The following is a 17,481-nucleotide window of genomic DNA, read 5'->3' as shown; positions in this document are numbered from 1 at the left end:
AGCTGGTAACGGATGTAATAACCGACTCTCGAGTAGAATACAATATGTGCATGTATGTTGCGATTATGTTGAAGAAGCTATCCACAAATAAAGGTCCGAATAGTATGGTGTCCAGGCAGGGGCCATGACTGACTAGCAGTAGCGCCACACAAGACCCCTCAAGAATCACGAATCGCCTGTGCTCGCCGCAGCCTGCAGAGTGATTTCCATCTAGTCGAGCACCGCGAAGGTGTCGGTGGAGATCTTGATGGCATCCGTGTGCCAAGTCTTGCCACTGTCGGAGGTGGTGAAGCCATTGGAGCTCGAGCCGCTGTACAGGTACAGGGTCTCGCCGAACTTGGAATCGGCCTCGCTCAGGTGGATGGTGATGTTGTTCCAGCCTGTATTCGAGTCAGGTGAGTTAATCACCAGCGTCATGATAGGAAAAGGCTGTGCGGCGTAGAGGGAAACTTACTGTAGGCGGGCTGAGTACCGCAGGTGCCGGAGCCAGTGTAGCACTCATCTCCGGAGTAGAGGTACAGCAGGTTGCTGTCGAGTTCTGGGGAGGTGTTCGTGTAAGTACGTGGGATGCGGTGTGTGTGGTATATGGAATCGAGAAGGCCGGATGCTTACTGTCAGTCTCCTTGGAAACGACCTTGCCGTCGATGCTGACGACCTGCGTGACTTTGCTATCGGAAACGGTGACTATTGCACGTCAACGTTGTTAGTCTCGAGGGGCTTTGAACACAGAGGTGAACATGTAACTAACCCTCAAAGTCGACCTGACTTTCCTGGGGAACGGTCACATAGGCCTGGCCGAGCTGACCACCTACAGCATTGATTAGCACATCGTCTAGGCCCTGTCAATCCGATAGGCTCAGGACTCACTGGGAGTGTAGGTGCTGGCGGCCACACACCACTCCTCGGCGGTAGCAGGGCAGCCCCTGGTCACAATTAGCGGACACGTCTTCTTGCTTGTCAATTCGAAAAAGGTAGACGTACTGGGACTCCTGGTCGGGCGACCAGTTGAGCAGAGGCTGGTACAGGTAGGAGCTAGCGTCACCGGCAGTCGCCTGGAGGCCGATCCACAGCGAGACCCAGACCTCGTCGTTGGTGTTCTCGACGGTGGTGTTCTGCGGGACGCTGGGGGCGATAACCGACCAAGTAGCCTTGGTGATGTGAGCGCTATTGGAAGGAGGGCCAGTGTAGAACCCGTTACCGAAGTACCAGGAATCCTCAGTGACAGCCGCAGCGCGGAGGGCAAGAGCCAAGGGAGCAGCAGCGTAAACAGAGCGCATGGTGATCGATGAAAGTGGTTTGGATTTTTTGAAGAACGAGAGAAATTGAAGCGAACCGGCCGCGAAGAAAGAACGACTGCAAACAGAGCTGTGAATGAAAGACTGAATGAGAGAATGGCTTAAAAAGTCCAAAAGCAGGTACCGATCGCCAGCTTTAAAAAGAACAAATTCCTTTCTACAAGAATTGTAAGGCGCAGACTAAAGGTTTGTCTCAGGGGCAGGTGGAGTCCGGCGCTATTCCCGACTCCACCACTGCCCTGACTGCTTGCCCTTCAGCCGGCAAGCTTGTGTTAACCTGAAACATTAAACGCATTAAGCTTGATCCATCAGCCCTTTAAAATACCTTAATATCTCCGAAATAATTGCGCACGCTTGTCGCAGTTAAAGTATTGGGATATTCGTATCCGTAAAACCTGCCCTACACAGCCTTTTATCACCATGTAGCTGTCTGGACTCCCTCTCGCCCCTGGTGAATATATTTCCCGTTGTCTAGTTGGTCGTACAATCAGTTCAAAATCAAATGCTGACGAAATTTTCTCCCGACAACTTCCATTTCAGGCATATTAGCTTGTTATCCTCACAAGCTATCAGTGACTATACATGATCGTGCTCACCTCCGGCTGAGTTGCGGAGGATTAGGGCTCTGGGTGGATATTCATTCCCTGGTGTCAAGCCTACCTGATGGGCCCACGGCATCACATAAAGAGGCTCTGGGGGAGTGAAGTCAGAGTAACAACCCCTTTCTGCAATTTATGGGACGAAATTGTCCGTCTTTCCGTCTCGGTAAGATTTCGAACGAGTTCAAGCAATTCCAGTCGGACAGGCTTGTGGTCTGCTCTATGGCTTGGCGAAATTGTCCAAGCACTGAGCCAACTGACTTTGGGCAGAGTATGGTTGCTCGCTCCTGCGCCTCAAGTTTGAAACGCGATCGATAAAATAAGCGTCGAAATGATGCAAATTGCCTTTCATTGAATTTGCAATTGCAAGCACGATTATACTGCGTGTCTAGCGCACAGCATAATAGTTATAGCTATATCGATACATCAGGATTACAAAACAACTCGCCTTGTGAAGTGCGGTGCAATTGACCGAAATCGTCAATTCGTGAGACTCCGTCCAGTGGTTCCCATGGAGCGCAGCCGTTGTCGTCCAGCGATCCACGACTGCATATTTAGGTTATACGTTCAAGGGCCCGGAGGGGAACCAGCCCGAGGAGAAAGTTCGGACATTCCACTACCCCAAAGTCCCAGTGAATGCCGTTTCTCAACCAGCTTGAGCACATTATACATGAAGAGGCGCTCTGGCCCCCCGTCTGGAAAGGCCTCCCAAGCCACACGGACTGGAAAGGCGAGACGGTTAATCATGTTACCAGGGGCTGTCAAGATGTACCATTCCAAAGTTCGGCAGATGCCGCACCCCAAGGCATACTGTTCGGCAGGTCCGACGCGGTCTGTCGGTCGGCAATCCGCTGTTGACAGTATCAATCGTGTAGTGTAGTATAGACACATGGTCTGGGCCAGGCGGAGGTCCGGATAGACAAACTTAGTCGGCGTGATGATGGCACCAGTGCGAAGATCCCGACATTGGAACACCGGAAACTCGTCATTTGGCAGTGCCTCGACCTCTTGAGGCGGTCCGTCGGGATAGCGGTCGACCCACTCGACTTTCCACCGGCGGAAGCGATTGGTCAGGCCCGCGACCCCGTTCCACAGGGTTGCCTGTTTGACCTTGATTTCATGCGCACTCGCCATTTGCGAGCTGAGGGTGGCTTGGAGATCATCGAATTGAGACAGTAGTGCTGGGATTTCAACAGCAAGGTCCATGAGATAATGCAAGATATCTTTTTTGGTGGTCTTAGCTGACCACGGAAGATTAATCCAGTCCTCTTGAGCAAGAAAGGAAGGGGTACGGCTGACGAGAGCCGCCGATACCTGCTCACTGAATGAGTACGTGAGAGTTTTCCTATACAGGGTTCAGGTACATACCCAGTATGGTCGGAGCTCTGTATACAGTAAATGCTCCACACCGTGAACATGATTCTCCGGACCGCGATGTTCAATCAATCGTAGCGCACCGTTGACGTGCGCAATCAGAGACACTTGAGTAGTACGCTCCACGCTCTGCAGGAATGTTATCAGCTAAACTTAGTGACACAGAGGACCCGGCGAAGCATACCTCAAATGCCATCAAGAGGATGACCGTTACCAGGGTGGACTCGGCCTTGCTACGTTCAGGGTCTTGCAACGCTTGCTGCAAGCTGCGAAGTACCCGTGGATATAGACTGAAACCCGCTGCCTCGACCTCCTTGTTCTGAACGGATCGGCCGAAGAAAGCCACCGACACGGACTGGAATGCATCCATCAAGATTGGTGAGAACATGCGAATTTCGGCAGCGCGTCGTAGTGCACCCGCGTGACCTGCTTTAGCATCGACTTCTGGGCTGAATGCATCCACGAAACGTTCAATGAATACCTCGAGCATCGGTTTTGTCGTGTTCATTTGACAAATCGAGCCGTAACTCGAATCCTCGCTGTCCTCGGATGAACTTCGACTGCCATCACGATGGCCTGCCGGCAAGTAGATACTATCTTCCGCTTCCTCGTCACTTTCACCCGGTCTAGAGCGCTGGATTGCTACGATAGCATTTTCTGCCAAGTACGAGGGCACATGTCAGCTCATGGGCCCCAGAGTCATTGTCCCCCCACCCCAAAGGTTATGACCCACCGTCTGTCCGCTCCCCGGATGCGACTCCCGAACCATGCGTGACGACCCGATTTGTTGTCCGTATACTGCTGATAATACCATCGACGACTTCTGATGGGGCCGAACGAATCGTATCAACCAAGCCTTGCAGCTGCGCGAGGCGGCGTCGGTTTCGGCTCCGTTGATCTAGTAAACACACCAGATATCAACGTCAGCACACGCCAACTGTGGTCGAACTATGCTCACGCGCTTGGAGGTATGGGCAAACGTACCACGGGCATTGAGTTGAGTCGTCAGCTGACGGATCTCATTTCGGAGGTTACGGATTTCATCCGCCTGGCTTATCGGCTGGAGGCTATCTTCGGGGCCGGCGTCGTAAGTGCACTTGGAGGGATATCCATGAGCACAGCATGCATGACAGGGTTTAACGCGATCACACTATGACCATCGAGTATTAGAGCCAGACGAGCCTGCGTGGAGATCGGGCCCCAGGGGTACTTCGAATACACCACTAATCCCCCGTGGAGTGGCTCCCTCTGGAGCTGGGAGATATTTCCATCCAATAAATTGGCTTCCCGACAGGAATGCAATATGGAGCATCACCAGCAAGCAAGAAGAACCGGGTCGGGACGCACCTTGACCTTGCGGAACCGGCAGACCTTGCAGGACCGCAATTGACGCGCAAGCTGATTTGAGGTGATGACAGGCTTGGGACGGTACTGGCTGGGGACCAGAACAGCCTGCGAATCGTGGTTGACCATCGCGGTCTAGCACCTATTGGAGTAATGGCTCTACTGCTCGGGTGAAAGCAAAGGTCGAGCCTTCGGGGGCAAGAGAGCCAACGAACGGTACGGCACGCTTGACACCAACAAGATCTGGACGAACATGTCCGAGATTTGTCCCCTCTCTTTCCCTTTCGCTTACATCGGCACCAGCGCGCCCCGTGGCTCCACGAGACCAATAGCAAGCCGGGCCTGAGGCGATGGCGGGCTGGCAAAGTGGGCTTGGACCAGCTTGGTTTCGGGTGGGCTCACGGTCGGTAGCGTGTTTTGCCACTCTGGATCCGTGGTTTGGTGGGTTTCGAGACTGCGTGGATGGCGGAAAGGTTATCTCGTAGAAATTCGAGGAACCATGATGTTAGCTTGAGACTACTAATCTGCATTCCAGAAACACGATTAGCGCAGGAAGATTGCAAGAGACAAGAGAGATTGGGTTGGGTTGCTTGCCGCTGAGACTGAATGAATTCTTGGTGGGTTGGCTTGAAAAGGCTAGCGTGACAAACCAGGCACCAAGCTTAATGCCTCAGGAACTCACTTTCGGTCCCCTCAGCAGATCAACATCAACCAAATGATTTGGAACAGTCCAACTGTCGACTTTTGAGTGACACTGACACAGTCCAAGTTCATGAGCCTTGGCCGCTCTTTCAACATCATAAGTGTCTGCATAATGATCTAACTTGGTTGTGTACCTCACGAACACACTTTATCAATCAACCGCAAGACCTGGGATATAAATATATCTCTGCCTGCCTCGAACTCATGTAGTACTCTCAGCCATGCCGTGACTTATGAGCTCGTTACACTCACCTAGAGTGCATGATTCAGCTCAACAGATACAGTTCATCTTCGGCTTCTTTGATCAACAAACTTGCTGTATCTACTTCAGCCAATGAGTTGCTAATCTCCACCGTACCAGTGGTCATAACTACGATCAACGGCCTTTCCCTTTGTCGAGCTCCTACCTGACCACAAAGTCGGGGAACAGTTGTAAGTGGCGCATGAACAACCGTGATAAGTCTTTCTTCCGTGATTGGTACAGGCTAGTAATAAGTTCAGTTTGACCGCCGCATTCCCCCGACCATATCTGCACAGAAACTGAAGAGATCCGACCAACAGGCGTGGGTCCTCGCTGTGGAACTCAACTAGACGGCCACTACGTGTTCAGCCACATGGCTGATTTGTTACCTTATCTCTGCGCCGATTACTCCAAAGCAGGTCCTTCGCATGTATGGGACCACAAGTGCCTACCATGGCCTGCAGCACTACTACCGCACATCAATAAATCCTCCGAGCGCATGGGTTGTTGGCCTCGATAAGATCCACAGAAAGAACGCCAGCATGGTATGCTCAGAGGTCTCGCAGTCGTATGGTGATACGGTCACAGAGGTGGTTGTCACCTATATGACAAGGGCTGCCAAGCAAGTGAGATGGCCCACTTGTGTTGCATCTGCTGCAGCTACCATCGGTCAAACATCGGAGCATCTTCTGCAAAGCAAAGTCGGAGATGATGCGAACCGAGGCCTCAACAGGGTTGCATGATCGACTGACGTAGGCAGGATGCGACGATCCAGAGTCACCTTAGCGTGTGCAGCCTGCTCTAAGTGGACGAGGCGATTTTGACTAAATGGTGGCTTCCCAAGTCTCACCATCATCGCGCATGATGAAAAGACAGGTTATTCAGTGTGCCAAGCAGAGCCAACAAATGGGATGAGCAGAATAGGGAGGACGCTGTCGGACAGTCTCCGACACAAGTACCAAGTGGGGGGGGGGCAAACCCCGTTACCCCAGACAATCCCCCGCAATGAGGAATGAAAGCTTCCCCGCCTCTACCTGGACTAGGCGGGCTTTAAACTCAAACACGCCAACCCCCACTCCTTTCTCCCCCCCACACTTTCTACGCTGCGATCATGCTGCTTGCCTCTTCATGAGAGCAATATATAGCTGGCTGAAATCCGATTTCAAGTCAAGCATCTGACACATTTTCTCTCAATCCATCCCCCCTTGTTCATCGTACAGGGATTATTGTTTTCCTCAATCATGGCCGAAAAATACATGACCGACCATGAAGCCATGGGCGAAAAGATTGACGTCTCCCACGAGGAGGTCGTCCAGATGGCCCAGTTGACAGAGGAGGAGAAGGTCTTAGAGAAAAAGCTCCGAAGACGAATTGACAGCCTGATTATGCCCCTGGTTATCCTCGTCTATCTCATGAACTACATCGATCGGTATGTCAATTGCAGTTTTCATTGCACGAGACAAGCTAACAGCCGCAGCAACAACTACGCCGCGGCCAAGCTCCAAGGCCTCGAGCAAGACCTCTCCCTCAATGACTCCCAGTACCAGGTCGGCCTGTCGATCCTCTTTGTTGCATACATCCTCATGCAGGTTCCTTCCAATCTGCTCCTGAATTTTATGGGCCGCCCATCGATCTATCTGGGTTTCTTCACCACGGCGTGGGGGCTTGTTTCCGCCTTGACCAGCCAAGTAACAAGTTACGGCGGCATCGTCGCCTGCCGCTTTATTCTGGGGCTGGTCGAGGCCCCCTTCTTCGCGGGGATTTTGTTCTACCTGTCCAAATGGTACACAAAGAACGAACTGGCATTCCGGATGAGCATCTTCTACTCAGGCTCGCTGGTTAGTGGTGCCTTCGGCAACCTCATCGCCGCGGGCATCCTTGAGGGCCTTGAGGGCCATCGCGGCCTGGCGGCCTGGCAATGGCTCTACATCATCGAAGGCAGCATCACCGTTGCCATCGGCCTCGCCATCTGCCTCGTCCTGCCGGACTTCCCCGAGACCTGGAAGCTGCTCTCCCCCGAGATGAAACACGTCGCCAACCGCCGGCTGGCCATAGAAGCCGCCGAGGCCGACATCGACGAAGGCGGCGGCATGTCGCAATTGAAGGGCCTCAAGCTCGCCTTCACCGATATCAAGACCTACGTCCTCGCCGTCGCCTACATGTGCATCACGGCCGGCGCCGGGTTCCAGTACTACTTCCCCACCCTGGCCGAGACCCTGGGGTACAACAAGATCATCTCGCTGCTGCTGGTCGCGCCCCCTTACATCTTCATGGTCTTCTACAGTCTCTTCCACTCCTACCTGTCCGACCGCTTCGGCAGCCGCTTCTGGTTCTTCATGTACCCGATCCCCGTCACCATGGTCGGGTTCATCATCTTCATGACGACCGAGAGCTTCGGCCCCCGCTACTTCTCCATGTTCTTGATGAACTTTGTCTTCGCGCAGAACGGCACCCTGTACTCGTGGATCGCGAACGCCATCCCCCGCCCGCCGGCCAAGCGCGCCGCCGCGTACGCGTTCATCAACTCGATCGGCAACTCCGCCAGCATCTGGACGGCCTTCACGTATCGCCAGCAGGACGCGCCGTACTACCGGTTGGCGATGGGGGTGTGCGTGGGGATGCAGGCGCTGGGCGGGATTATGGCGGTGTTCATGTACTTCCATCTGCGGTTCTTGAATAAGCGGCTGGCGCGGCTGGAGGATGAGGATGCAGTGTTGACGGACCAGGATCTGGACCGGTTGCAGCGGACGGCCGAGGTGGAGGGGATCGACGTTGCGGCCGCCAGGAGGCTGCAGAAGGGCTTCCGTTATGTGATATGATAGATTAGTGAATTTCGCGTTGGCCAATTTTACTCCGTGTTTGGAATCCAAACCCTATTCTTTTGACCTTTGTTTGGTTCATAGCTCTGAGAAAGGCGACCGGGAGTGATGTTGGCCTGCCCGTAGAATCGTTCGCATCTGCGGCGGCCAACATCTAGCATTACCGGTAGTTAGATGCATCTCGAACACAACCCAACCACAGAACCATCTTGACTACATAGACAAATCCATCGCCCCCATGTGATGACCTCATTCATGTGGCCAACCGACCGACCAAGCATATCTCTCAGCGTGGTTCGCCATACCTGAGCATTGGGTGAGGTGCAAGGCCCGTGGTCGTCTACCCTTAATGCGGATGTGCCACAAAACCCAATGTTGGGAGGCAGACGATCAGGACGATAAATGGTGGCGGCGATAAAACACGGAGAAGTCTCATCCGCACTGCAGAAATCTTCAGATTCGCTGCTGGGGCATCCCCGGGGTCCCCACTCTGGCCGCATTTGGCCCCGGGAGACGGTCACATGACTGCACGGGCATTCGATGGTTGTAGTATATAATTTAGCGTTTCTCAAGGGGTATCTATTATCACATAACAAACAATGTATGCTTGTAACGAATAGAGCAGTTTAAACACCCGAGGTTTCTCGATTGCCGGTATGCACACGTCAAGACGACTCGTCGACATATCGCGCCGCCTGCTTCGTACCACACGCGGACCATCGTCTCTAATGCGGACGTTCTCCATCGCAGTCCCTGCCCGCAAGGAAAAGGAAGGCCAAATGCAAACCTCAAAGCCTCGTGAATTCTTGGCCGAGTACGTTCAGTACCTGACATTTGTCTCCGCGCCCCCAGATACACCCTCGTTGCGGAAGGAGTCTGGAGTGCTCCGGATGACGTCATTCCAAGTGACCCTCCAATTCATGTGTTCGGGCAAAGCTAACCGCTGCACCCCGACCACTTAGCCGGGATACTGCTCGCCGTGACCCAGTCCGGGCAGATGAGGGAATGCCATTATCTGATACAGCGACGAAATTCCAGCTGCAAGATCAAATACAGCAAAATCGGCAACAACTCGACCGCCTCGAGAGGCAGCTGTAAGTTCCCTGGACAGGTGCGGACCAGGCCTGGAACTGACCGGCCGTGCTAATAATCCCCCTCAGTCAAGAGTTTAAACAGGAGGAGAGCGAACGGAAAAGTTTGATGTAAGACTGAAAGCGCGGGCTTGGTTCCCAGTTGCATTGTTGTTCTTCATCCGGTTCGAATGCGGGCACGAAATCGAGAATGGGGAGTATGCTGGAAAGTAAAGTCAAGACAGGATCTTGAATGCGTTGCTTTTCGTGACTTATTTGATTTGTCCATCGAATTTTCGAGGGCTGTTGGCGACACGAGGTCAAGTAGAAGAGTTCAGAACGCCCGAGGCTTCCAGCGATATCTCCGCAAGGTGCTCACGTAGCGGGTTTCTCAACTATGCGGTATCAGTATACGTGCTAGACGCACATGTAAGACGGTAACTTAGTTGTGGACTCATTAGCTCGATGATAGCACTGTCTCACGTTCAAACCTAGCATAACATAATCGCTGGCGTATTCCAATCTGACACCTCAACTCATCAGACGAGTTCATCTGACTGAGGGTAGCACCGGCCTGCATCATCGCAACAGGGTCGGCAAATTGCGACAGATTGTGGCCTCGGGAACTTTCAAAGTCCTTATCTGATAAGGACCGCCCAGTCATCTCCTTCCGGCCCGCAAGCCATTCGAAGAGTCGATCAGTGATCCATTGCTGGCGTCGCTCAGTTGCTTACGGATTGCCGTGGGTTTATCGATACCTCGACCCTGAGAGAGCCGGAGGGGAAAAGAGCCCCAAAGTGGAGTCGCAAGAGCTCCCACAAGTGGCCAAGCGTAGCGGGACAGGGCAGTGAGAAGTGAGAAGGCTAGAACTGGCTAGAACTCCGAGCCCGCTGGTGCCTGAGTGGTGCCAGACCGAAAGTGGAGAGCTGGGTCGGCATCGGCTTTTAGGGGCCTCCGAGTACGAGAAGATGATAAATCTGATGGTGCTGTGAGTCAAAAATGGTTAACTCCGTGAAGTCTGCAGTCTGATCTGATGTGTTTTCCGAGAGTGATTGGCACGGGGAGAAGGTGTTGCAAGCGATTGAGAGATAAAAAATGACTCGTTAGATGGATGGGCACTTTTCTCGTGTAGAAAGAGGCCATGCGTTGTGTCGGTGTAGGACAAAGGCAGGGTCGGAGCCCAACAATGCATAACCATCTCTTGCGACTACATTGCGATTGTAGATCTGATAGATCGTCACATTACCAACACGCACATCATCGTCCTCCAGGATATGTCAAGTCGAATGTGTCGAAGCCACCAGAGCACTGAGCTCTTGCTCTATCGCCGGGCCGTTCAGCCTCTAGATTCGAAGGTTAGATCGATGATCCCGTGGTGACGAGATGTTGAAACACGCGGAACAATATGGATTTGATTGGCTACTCCGTGAATGGAGGATATTAACATTAAATTTCTTCTGGGAGGGCTTGCGAAGCGCAAACTTTGTTGGTCCCTGGGGCGGATAATTGTTTCCAGCTGGTTCGGAGGCTGCAGTGCAAATATCCGCTGAGTCAGTCGGCTAGTTGCTCCCAGCTCGGACGGGGATCATGCAGCTTATCCGCTCTGTCAGCGGAAATTGTCCAAAACAGGTATCCGGGTTAACGTGTCAGAAATTTTCACGTGGCTCAAATTCCATCATCCACGGAACTCCACTTCTCTCTTACAGTACGGAGTACACACGCATCGCCATCTCGACCATCATGGCTTCGGTCGGGCTGGCTGTTCTTTGCTCACCTTTCCCGATGCTTACCAATACTGAAACATTTTTTGAACATCCACGGAGAGTCGGACCTCCGCGCTTCCTTGTTTCGGGCCTCCCAAGCTTCCAAGATTGACAGCTACCTACACAGTAAGCTATGCATTCACTTCGCCGTTGGCAACTGGAGATGGGTGGGGGCTCCTCTGACTAAGCGGATATTCGCAGCGAGGCAGAATAGCCGGGTGGACCCCAAAATCTTCCTTCGGAAGCTCGCCCAGGCCCCGATATCCACCGGCGCAGTATCAGACTCAAGGCTCAAAGCCCCCCCGACCCACTGCCGCCTCCCTCAGTCTGTTGATGCTTACCGAGTATATAGGAGCTCTTCGCCCCTCATGGCGCCGAGATCTTCCCTCTTCAGACCCTTTCCATCTGGTGACAACGAGACTTCCATCATTGCTGTCTCGCCCTTCTCACCATGGAGGAAAAGGAAACCTACACGGCATCCCGTGGGATGCTTGAGAGTAGGGACGACACTGATAGTACAGCTACCGTCCTCAACGATGACCCCACCATGCCTCCTCGCGACCCCAACATTAGCCGCGCCGATAACTGGTCCTTGATGCCCCAAGTCAAGCAACAGCACGAACGTGATATGCAATCCGGGCTCAAGCCTCGTCAACTCGGTGTCACTTGGAAGGACTTGACGGTCGAAGTCGTCAGTGCCGAAGCCGCCGTCAACGAGAATTTCCTATCGCAGTTCAACATTCCCCAACATATCAAGGAGTCTCGCAACAAGCCGCCTCTACGCCAGATTCTCCAAAAGAGTCATGGGTGCGTCAAGCCCGGTGAGATGCTTCTGGTTCTGGGCCGCCCTGGTTCCGGCTGCACCACCCTTCTTAAGATGCTCGCCAATCGCCGCCTCGGTTACAACTCGATAGAGGGTGAAGTCCGCTACGGCTCACTGACTGCCAAGGAGGCTGGAAATTACCGTGGTCAGATCGTCATCAACACCGAGGAAGAAGTCTTCTTCCCGACCCTGACGGTTGGCCAAACGATGGACTTTGCGACCCGTCTCAAGGTGCCCTTTACCTTGCCGAATGGAGTTGAGTCGGCAGAGGCCTATCGCCAGGAGGCCAAGGAATTCCTGCTGAAATCCATGGGCATCACCCACACAAACGACACTAAGGTTGGCAACGAATACGTTCGAGGTGTTTCCGGTGGTGAACGCAAGCGTGTTTCCATCATCGAATGTCTTGCTACTCGCGGTTCGGTGTTTTGTTGGGATAACAGCACCCGTGGTCTGGACGCCAGTACCGCTCTCGAGTGGACCAAGGCCATTCGCGCTATGACAGACGTGCTTGGTCTCTCTACCATCGTCACTCTCTACCAGGCTGGAAATGGTATCTATGACCTTTTCGACAAAGTACTTGTTCTTGACGAGGGTAAAGAAATCTACTACGGTCCTATGGAACAAGCGCGCCCATTCATGGAGGATCTTGGCTTCGTTTGTCGCGAAGGTTCGAACGTGGCTGATTACTTGACTGGTATCACCGTTCCTACCGAACGCAAGATCCGACCCGGCTATGAGAACCGCTTCCCTCGCAATGCCGAGATGGTTCTTGCCGAGTACGAGAAGTCGCCAATCTATGCTCAGATGAATACTGAGTACAATTACCCCGACACCGATATCGCTCGCGAGCGTACCGAGGACTTCAAGATCTCCGTCGCCCAGGAGAAGAGCAAGAAGCTACCCAAGTCTAGCCCCATGACAGTTGATTTTGTTACTCAAGTGAAGACTTGTATCGCGCGGCAGTATCAGATTCTGTGGGGTGACAAGGCCACCTTTATCATCAAGCAGGTCTCTACCTTGATTCAAGCCCTTGTTGCTGGATCACTATTCTATAATGCTCCTAACAACTCTGGTGGTCTCTTCGTCAAGTCAGGTGCCCTATTCTTCTCGCTCCTCTACAACAGTCTGCTTGCCATGGCAGAAGTCACCGACTCCTTCAATGGTCGCCCTGTTTTGGTGAAGCACAAAGGCTTCGCATACTTCCACCCGGCTGCATTTTGCATTGCTCAAATCACAGCCGATATTCCTGTTCTTTTGTTCCAGATCTCGGTCTTCTCTCTCGTTGTGTACTTTATGGTCGGTCTCACCATGTCGGCTAGTGCATTCTTCACATACTGGATCCTGGTTTTCGCTGCCACCATGGTAAGTTATGCTGCCCCTAAAAGAGGTCCCGGCCGCTAACTAACAATGATCAGACGATGACTGCATTGTTCCGTGCTTGCGGAGCCGTCTTCAGTACTTTCGATGGTGCTTCTAAGGTCTCCGGCTTCCTTATCTCAGCATTGATCATGTACACCGGTTACATGATCAAGAAGCCCCAGATGCACCCTTGGTTTGGCTGGATCTACTGGATCAACCCTCTGGCTTACGGATTTGACGCACTCCTCTCAAACGAGTTCCATGGCAAAACCATTCCATGTGTAGGCACCAACCTGGTCCCCAGTGGCGCTGGCTACGATGGCAGTGGTCATCAGTCTTGCGCGGGTGTTGGTGGTGCCGTGCCCGGGCAGACCTATGTTACCGGTGATGCGTATCTCGCTTCTATGTCGTACAGCCACAGCCACGTATGGCGAAACTTCGGTATTCTCTGGGCTTGGTGGGCTCTGTTTGCAGTGGCCACCATTGTCGCCACCACCAAGTGGAAGGCCCCCGGTGAGAGTGGTGCTTCTCTCCTGATTCCTCGGGAAAGGCTCCATGATCATCACCAAGTCGCACGCAACGACGAGGAAGCACAGGCCATGGAGAAGGGCAAAGCACCCAGCGACGAAGGGTCTCAAAGTGAAGAGGATATCGACAAGCAACTGGTGCGAAACACCTCGGTGTTCACCTGGAAGGATTTGAAGTACACAGTCAAGACACCATCTGGTGACCGGGTTCTGCTCGACAACGTTTACGGTTGGGTGAAGCCCGGCATGCTGGGTGCTCTTATGGGTTCCTCTGGTGCTGGTAAGACTACACTTCTTGATGTGTTGGCTCAACGTAAAACCGAGGGTACCATCCAGGGTTCAATTATGGTTGATGGACGCCCATTGCCTGTATCTTTCCAACGCTCTGCCGGTTATTGTGAACAACTTGATGTCCATGAACCATTTGCCACTGTCCGTGAGGCATTGGAGTTCTCAGCTTTGCTCCGTCAGCCCCGTGAAGTGCCGCCCGAGGAGAAGCTGAGATACGTTACTACTATCATTGAACTCCTTGAGCTACACGATATCGCCGATACATTGATCGGCCGTGTCGGCGCTGGTTTAAGTGTGGAACAACGCAAGCGTGTCACTATTGGTGTCGAACTTGTCTCAAAGCCTAGCATTCTGATTTTCCTTGACGAACCTACTTCTGGTTTGGATGGTCAGTCAGCTTACAATACTGTTCGTTTCCTGCGGAAGCTTGCCGACGTCGGCCAGGCTGTTTTGGTGACCATTCACCAGCCCTCTGCCCAATTGTTCGCTGAATTTGATACACTATTGCTTTTGGCCAAGGGTGGAAAGATGGTCTACTTTGGTGATATTGGTGACAACGGTCAGACTGTCAAGAGCTATTTCGCTCGCTATGGTGCCCCGTGCCCGCCTGAAACCAACCCCGCTGAGCATATGATTGACGTCGTGTCGGGAGCCTTGTCTCAGGGTCGCGATTGGAACCAGGTCTGGCGAGAATCCCCTGAACACTCAAAGGCCGTCTCCGAGCTTGATGCTATTGTTAGTGATGCCGCCTCGAAGCCTCCGGGTACCGTTGATGATGGCCACGAATTTGCTATGCCTCTTTGGAAGCAAATCTTGATTGTCACCAAGCGGTCTTGTGTTGCTGTCTACCGTAATACGGACTATGTCAACAACAAGCTTGCGCTCCACGTTGGTTCGGCTTTGTTCAACGGTTTCTCGTTCTGGATGATCAACGATCACGTTGGGGCCGTACAGCTCCGACTGTTCACAATCTTTAACTTCATCTTCGTTGCTCCCGGTGTTATTAATCAACTGCAGCCTCTGTTCCTCGAACGCCGTGATATATACGACGCAAGAGAGAAGAAGTCCAAGATGTACTCATGGGTTGCATTCGTGACGGGTTTGATCATTTCGGAAATCCCGTATCTCTGTATTTGTGCAGTGTTGTACTTCGTCTGCTGGTACTACACTGTGGGCTTCCCCTCTGATTCCAACAAATCCGGGGCTGTTTTCTTCGTTATGTTGATGTACGAGTTTGTCTACACCGGTATCGGGCAGTTCATTTCTGCCTATGCTCCGAACGCCATCTTTGCTTCGTTGATCAACCCTCTTATTATCGGTACTCTCGCATCTTTCTGTGGTGTGTTGGTGCCGTACGCGCAAATCCAGGAATTCTGGCGCTACTGGATCTACTGGATGAATCCTTTCAACTATTTGATGGGCAGTCTGTTGGTGTTCACAACCTGGGACGCCCCTGTCAAATGCAAGGAATCCGAATTCGCGCTGTTCGACCCTCCGAACGGCACAACCTGCAAGGAATATCTCGCCGATTTTATGCAGGGTATGGGCGCCCGCATGAACCTGGTTGATCCCGACGCCACGTCCGGCTGCCGGGTGTGCGAGTACACCAAGGGCAGCGACTACCTTGTCACCATCAACCTCAAGCACTACTACTACGGCTGGCGCGATGCCGCTATCGTGGCGCTGTTCGCCATCAGTTCGTATGCTTTGGTGTATGCCCTGATGAAGCTGAGGACCAAGGCCTCCAAGACGGCCGAGTAAACTGCCTCTGTCGCGTCGCTTTGCAAAATGGCCCACATCGTCATTTCTCCCCTTTTCACTTCCTTTTCTTCATCCACTGATAGCGGCTGCTAAGCAGTCCTGGTCGTCAGTCTTACACTTTTTTCTCTCTTTCTGGCTGCATCTACACATACATATTCCCCTAGATAGACTCGTGTTGCATCATTGCCGGAGCGTTTTATTATTTCCCTTCGTTGTATCCACCACAGCGATCCGCGCATCCTGTGCACTACATGGTACATAATTTATTAGACATGTCACATACATTTTGCTACAGTCCAGTCCTTCTACAGTGATTAAAGTGAGTGATAGCTTGAACAATGACAGTAAAGCGAGTAGGAGTACATCGAAGTTCTTCACTTTAAAAAGCATCCACACCGCGACAGCCACCACCAACCTTCTCTCGAGAAAGAGAACGCAATCGGGAGCTGTCCACCAGACAGTACGGAATAGACACTGGTCAGATCATCTCGCACGGGACTATAAATAGCGAGGTAGGGAACAAGAAAAGTGGAGACCAGCTGGAAGGGTAGGATAGGTGGAATCCTGCGAAATCCGTCTGACACCCTGGCGAACAACGCGGGAGAGCCTTGCTGGACAGTAGATCGAGCTGAAGGAGGCGACACAAACAGCTGCTCAAAAGCATACACCAAGACCCTTGAGCCTTAAGCTTCGCTGTCAAGGAAAAAAAAAATAATAAAAAAAATGCCCGGATGCCCAGCAAAACTATGATTTCCAATGAATGCCTCTTTCCCGCGGTTGGCTGGACCCAGCAAAATCTTTTCCCCCCCCACGAGGCAGTGTCCACAATCGACGTGTCTTGGCAGGTACCGAGCATACCAACACATGACAGAATTTTCCAGGGTTGTTTTGCTATCTTTAAGAGAGTATGAGTACATACAGTATGCTCAGCGACCAAAGCAGAAAATAAGGAACTACCGAAAATCGACAGATAAGCCCCCCCCTCATCACGATGCTCACATATAGCTTCCAGCCAGCCACCAACACAGACAAATCGACAAATGGACAATCAGCAATCGGCAATCAATCTCAGCTGAAAAACTTTGCTGGGATAGTGGACCCCCAACGTGATCGAGATTCGATAGTTCCCAATCCCCGTCCCGAGCACACGCGCACCAAACCCCAATCCGGTCAAAGCAAATGAACATCCGCCTCCACTTTTTTCAATATTTAATCTAAATCGGCCCTGACGATCCTCTCCCCTCTCCTTTCAAGGAGAAATAAGGTCGTGTTCTGCAGGATGTGGGCGGAAGGAATGGATGCATCGGTGTCGTACCTGGGATTGGCATTTTCGAGGGGTGATCTCTGGGTCATCCAGTGTCAGCTGGGGGATTTTGGGTAGATAGATAAAGGAGCGAAGGTCTTCTTCTCCCCTCAGGGTCTTTTTTTTGTGTCTTTCTGGTTGGTGTGGGTTTCTCAACTTAAAATCTCGAACAGAACCGTTCGCTGCTGTTGTTCTCTATCACAGAAA

General features: G+C 52.4%; 4 protein-coding genes across 4 annotated transcripts; 2 read left to right on the top strand and 2 right to left on the bottom strand.

Annotated features, from left to right (window-relative positions):
- Window positions 1-210: 210 nt before the first annotated feature.
- On the bottom strand, window positions 211-1,277 carry ASPACDRAFT_64948 (uncharacterized protein; the record flags this gene model as incomplete). Its single annotated transcript, XM_020204056.1, has 6 exons — window positions 211-380; window positions 455-538; window positions 613-684; window positions 749-808; window positions 868-923; window positions 982-1,277. The coding sequence occupies 6 exons, from the start codon at window positions 1,275-1,277 to the stop codon at window positions 211-213; spliced, it is 738 nt and encodes a 245-aa protein (XP_020051137.1).
- A 1,184-nt stretch (window positions 1,278-2,461) lies between these two features.
- Window positions 2,462-4,741, bottom strand: ASPACDRAFT_37325 (Zn(II)2Cys6 transcription factor; the record flags this gene model as incomplete). The annotated part of the gene is made up of 6 exons (XM_020200288.1): window positions 2,462-3,208; window positions 3,263-3,397; window positions 3,453-3,910; window positions 4,035-4,156; window positions 4,249-4,418; window positions 4,616-4,741. 6 exons carry the CDS (start codon window positions 4,739-4,741, stop codon window positions 2,462-2,464), a joined length of 1,758 nt encoding a protein of 585 aa, XP_020051136.1.
- Window positions 4,742-6,796: 2,055 nt separating this feature from the next.
- Window positions 6,797-8,374, top strand: ASPACDRAFT_37251 (putative MFS transporter; the record flags this gene model as incomplete). The annotated part of the gene is made up of 2 exons (XM_020200281.1): window positions 6,797-6,984; window positions 7,033-8,374. 2 exons carry the CDS (start codon window positions 6,797-6,799, stop codon window positions 8,372-8,374), a joined length of 1,530 nt encoding a protein of 509 aa, XP_020051135.1.
- Window positions 8,375-11,658: 3,284 nt separating this feature from the next.
- Window positions 11,659-15,971, top strand: ASPACDRAFT_37252 (putative ABC multidrug transporter; the record flags this gene model as incomplete). Its single annotated transcript, XM_020200282.1, has 2 exons — window positions 11,659-13,395; window positions 13,449-15,971. The coding sequence occupies 2 exons, from the start codon at window positions 11,659-11,661 to the stop codon at window positions 15,969-15,971; spliced, it is 4,260 nt and encodes a 1,419-aa protein (XP_020051134.1).
- Window positions 15,972-17,481: the final 1,510 nt, after the last annotated feature.

The sequence above is a fragment of the Aspergillus aculeatus genome, assembly GCF_001890905.1.
Source record: "Aspergillus aculeatus ATCC 16872 unplaced genomic scaffold ASPACscaffold_24, whole genome shotgun sequence".
Lineage (NCBI taxonomy): Eukaryota > Fungi > Ascomycota > Eurotiomycetes > Eurotiales > Aspergillaceae > Aspergillus > Aspergillus aculeatus.
The sequence above is the reverse complement of the archived record's forward strand: the minus strand, read 5'-3'. Positions and strand labels throughout refer to the sequence as shown.